At 53.9% G+C, this 4078-nt stretch overlaps 1 protein-coding gene across 1 annotated transcript in view; it reads right to left on the bottom strand.

Moving 5' to 3' along the window:
• The window catches only part of ICT1 (immature colon carcinoma transcript 1), a 7248-nt gene extending 3300 nt beyond the window's left edge, over positions 1–3948 (bottom strand). Inside the window, exons 1-2 of the mRNA XM_010856138.1 lie at positions 3718–3948; positions 867–903 (exon numbers count right to left, since the gene is read on the bottom strand). Of these exons, the coding sequence (XP_010854440.1) occupies positions 867–903; positions 3718–3903 (223 nt within the window). The 5' untranslated portion in view covers positions 3904–3948. The remainder of the gene's footprint in view (positions 1–866; positions 904–3717) is intronic.
• Positions 3949–4078: the final 130 nt, after the last annotated feature.

The following is a 4078-nucleotide window of genomic DNA, read 5'->3' as shown; positions in this document are numbered from 1 at the left end:
ACTGTTTCCACCTCATCAGCGTCTGCAGAGGCCTGGGACCCGCTCAGAGGCAGGTGAGGAGGAAACAGTGACTGGCCATTCCCGCTGCCTGCCCGTCCGCCCAGGCTGTCAGGAGACAGGCTGTGTTGTCCCTGGTTCTCTGCCTCCTCCCGCCACAGGGCACCAGTGCCGGCTTCAAACTACCGAGCAGTAGTAGGCCGCCGGCTCCTCTGCTTTAGACTGTGGCCACCTGGCCTCCTTGTTGCGGGATCATCTTGAGCCCGAGCCTTTGGCTGCTCTCCTTTCACTGTCTGTGGGTGCCAGAAACTCTTTGACTCTCAAGGGGCCTGCTTGTTTCTTTACAGACCACATCTTAGGCTTGATGGGCACAAAACTTTGAAGTTACGCAAATGGTTCACAGGGAGAAGTCCCCACTCCTGTTTTCCAGACACCAAGTTCCCAAATTTGTCTCTGCTACCACCTCGGGTCACCCCTGTATCCAGTGCCCTCCACATCCTTCAGATCCGTGTGGACATCCAGAAACATGTGCCTCAGATAGATATATATATATATAAGTAAGGCACAAACGGCAGCTCACTGTAGATACGCTTCTGTACCTGACTTTTTTCACAAAGTGACCAGTTCACCTAGTGTAGACTGTTCCAGGCCCCCAGCCCATCAAGAGCTCTCCGTGTGTGCTGGGGGCTTCCCAGAGCTCTGGGGGGGCTGCCTCATCACTTTCTGTTTCCTTCCTCTTCTCAACAATGCTGCAAGGACTCCCCTTCTGCACCCTCAAAGATGGCTTCTTTACTTTCACTGGGCTGGGGAGGAATGCGTGACGGGGGAGGAAACGATCGGGTGTTTTTCTGTGAAACAAAACCACTCACCTACAGGAATGTCATCGTTGCCCTGCTTTGCGTCGCCCTGTAATGAAACATACACAGTGTCAGGTGAATATTAGCTGCTGAGTGACTCCCAACTGGTCCAGAGAGACAAAAAGGAAACGATGTAAAGCTACAACGTGAATACAATACAGCTATTTTCAGGTCCCCAGCTAAATCGTGTTGAGATGACAGAAAAAGCTTCCCCAGGCTCCAGAGGTACCGCCTCACAAACACTCCTCCAGGAAACGGGACTGACTTTTCCAGCCCTCCCTGCCACCTGCCCTGCACCCCAGCCCACTCAGCTAGGGTTGGCACCATCAGCAGCCTCGGAGGAGGGAAGGGGCTACAGTACATCAGCATCAGGGAGATTTCAAGAAACACTCTCTGCCCACCCCGAGCCGCATACCACGAGAGGCCCGAGTACGGGGCTGTCTGCCTTCAACAGTGACCAGCACAGGGGCCCTGAGGGTTTGTGTCAAGCTGAACTACTCACTCCAGGACCTCCCGCCTCCACGCCTCTCCTGAGTTGTTCCTCTGTGGCCTTAAATCCTCCCGTCCATGGGCCCAGCTCGAACATCACCCACTCGGAGGCTCTTCTGGCCTCCCAAGCTCAAAGGCACTTCACTTGTCCCTGCTGTCCTTCATCCCTTTTCATCTTAGAATTATCTGGCGGTGAAATCCTCAACGTACTCCACGTCAGCAGCGCTGGAGACCCAGGGCGGTGCCCTCCACACACGCTCTTCCCTTTTCTGAGCTGGCCTCTCCAGTTCCCTCTCACCTTCCCGTGACTTTCTTCACTCTCCTCTGCTTGCTCTTTGCAAACTTTAAACACTGAAATGTCCCTGAGAGCCTTCTTCTTCTCTCACTCTTTCCCTAGAACATTCCACCCATCTCCTTTGAAAATATCATCCTTGGTGATATTTCTGGCTCAAACTCAAACCTCTTTCTCCAACTCCACATCCACAGAGCCCACTGCTATTTGATGTCTCCTCTCAGGCGCCTAACTGATGCCTCAAACCTCTGGCCTCCTCAAAGAAGACTTCCCTTCCTGACAACCGGAAGCAGCTCCCTGGCTCTCACGTCAAAGCCCTCCAGTCGAGTCCTTACTTCATACTCTCTGACATGTTTTCCTCATTTATTTACTGTCTGCTCCTTCTGTTAGAACGTAAGCTTCATGAGGTGGAAACCAGTTTATTGTGGTTGTATCTGCAATGCTTGAACAGTTTCTGACAGTTGGTGCACAAGAAACTTACTGTTGAGTGAATGAAGGACGAACAACTGTAACTGCCACTCTCTCATCTCCATTAACGGCAACTCAGTCTTTACATTGCTCAGGGCCCAGACTTCAGTTCCTCTCTCATTTCACACGTCTCCTAGAACACCCACTAGAACTTCTGTAGGCTTTCCCTTTAAAACTTATCTAGAACTTGACAAGTCTCATGACTCCTATTGCTTCCACCCTGCTTATCATCTTTTTTTTTTCCTGCACTGAGTCTTAGTTGTGGCATGTGGGATCTGTTAATAGTTCTCTGACCGGGATCAAACCTGGGCCCCTGCACTGGAAGTGCAGTGTCTGAGCCACTGAACCACCAGGGAAGTCCCCCTGCTTATCATCTGTTGCCTGTATTACTGCGATCTCCTCACTGGTCTCCTGTTCCTGCCGTTTTGCAGTCTCTTCTCTACAAAAGTGATCTTTGTAAAACTAATTAGGCTCATTCCACTCTTCTGCCTCCATCACATTCAGAGTAAAGCTAAGGCCCGTGAGCCCTATAAACAGACCTCCCCTCAGCCCTCTCTTTAGTTTCCTCTCTGACACACTGGCCTGCCTGCTGTTCCTTGAACCAGATGAACATGCTACCCCTTGAGAGGGTGACACCTGCTGGTCCCCCCACAAGGAAAGCTCCTCTTCTCATGGCTTGCTGCTAGGTTTCCTCCAGGTCCTTACTCCAGCATCACCTTCTCAGAGGCCTCCTCAGACAATCCTCCTTAAAACTGTAACCCCCCAAAACAAACAAACAAACACCTGTAATCCCACCCCTGACCTTAGCACTTCTTCCTTCTGGGCTTTATTGTCTCCAAAGTACGTGTCATATACTCTATATTACTGCTTTTATTTGTGTTGGTCTCCCTTCATTAGCAGATAAGGTAACTAGCATCAGGATTTTTGTGTTTTGGTCACTGCTCTATCCCCATGCATAGCACAGTGCACACAGCATGCTTTCAACACAAGTTTGTTGAATGAGTGAGTGAATGACAGAACCCTCTCTTCCAGTCCTGCAGGTGGAAACTTAGTGAATTGGGTGCGTCCTCACTTTCCTGCCCCGGGCCCTGATACAGCGCCTGCACACAGCGAGCAGCCTGAAGAAGCGAACCAGAAGCCCTGTTTCCTCAGGCGTGCTGGAGGCCGGGGACCGCGTAACTCGGCAAAAGGCTCCCAAAGAGAGCTTCTTGGCAGCTTCCGGCCTTAACTGTCCGCCTTGGAGGGCAGTTTTCCCCGAGGACAAGAATGTGAGTCTGAGGGACGGGAAATGAAGACGGAAACGTGGGCGGTTTTCCCTGAGGATAAGAATCTGGGCCTGAGGGACGGAGAATGGACGAGGAAACGCTGGTGGTCTTGGAAGAAGCGGAGCCAGCGTGCTCTCCCGGCGCCCGCACACCTCAAGCGACATCGGGTGCTGCCATCCGCCCCAACCCTGCGGGTGCTCGGGCAACCGGCCTTGGCTCGCGGGCACCGCCGCGTCTGAGCGCGTCCGCCCCGGGACCAGCCGCTCGCCTCGCGCGTGGGGCCCTGGCTCCCCGGCGTCGCCCGGCGGAGTCCAGGAAACGCCCCTTCAGGCCGGCCCTCCTGGCTCACCGGGACCCTCCAGGCGGTGTCCGCGCCCCGCGATTCCGGGTACAGCTTGTCCAGGCTGTAGGCGCTCCGGAATTCGGTGCCCTCTACCTGTCTGTGCAGAGCCCGGTGACAGCAGCGTGTGGGCGGCGGCAGCAGCCAGGCCTCGGCTCGGCTCAGACCCCAGCGAAGGCACCTGGCAGCCGCCATGTTCGGCCTTCGAGGCCGCTTCCGGTGTGTTCTTCCTCTCACGGTCCGCGGGCCCGCGCTTCCCTCGGGACTTTGGTTCCGCTAGGCTTCAGAAAACGAAGATCATGGCATCTGGTCCCATCACTTCATGGGAAACAGATGGGGAAACAGTGGAAACAGTGTCAGACTTATTTTT

Source organism: Bison bison, unplaced genomic scaffold, assembly GCF_000754665.1.
Source record: "Bison bison bison isolate TAMUID 2011002044 unplaced genomic scaffold, Bison_UMD1.0 scf7180017864371, whole genome shotgun sequence".
Lineage (NCBI taxonomy): Eukaryota > Metazoa > Chordata > Mammalia > Artiodactyla > Bovidae > Bison > Bison bison.
This window is presented reverse-complemented; position numbering and strand designations above follow the sequence as displayed.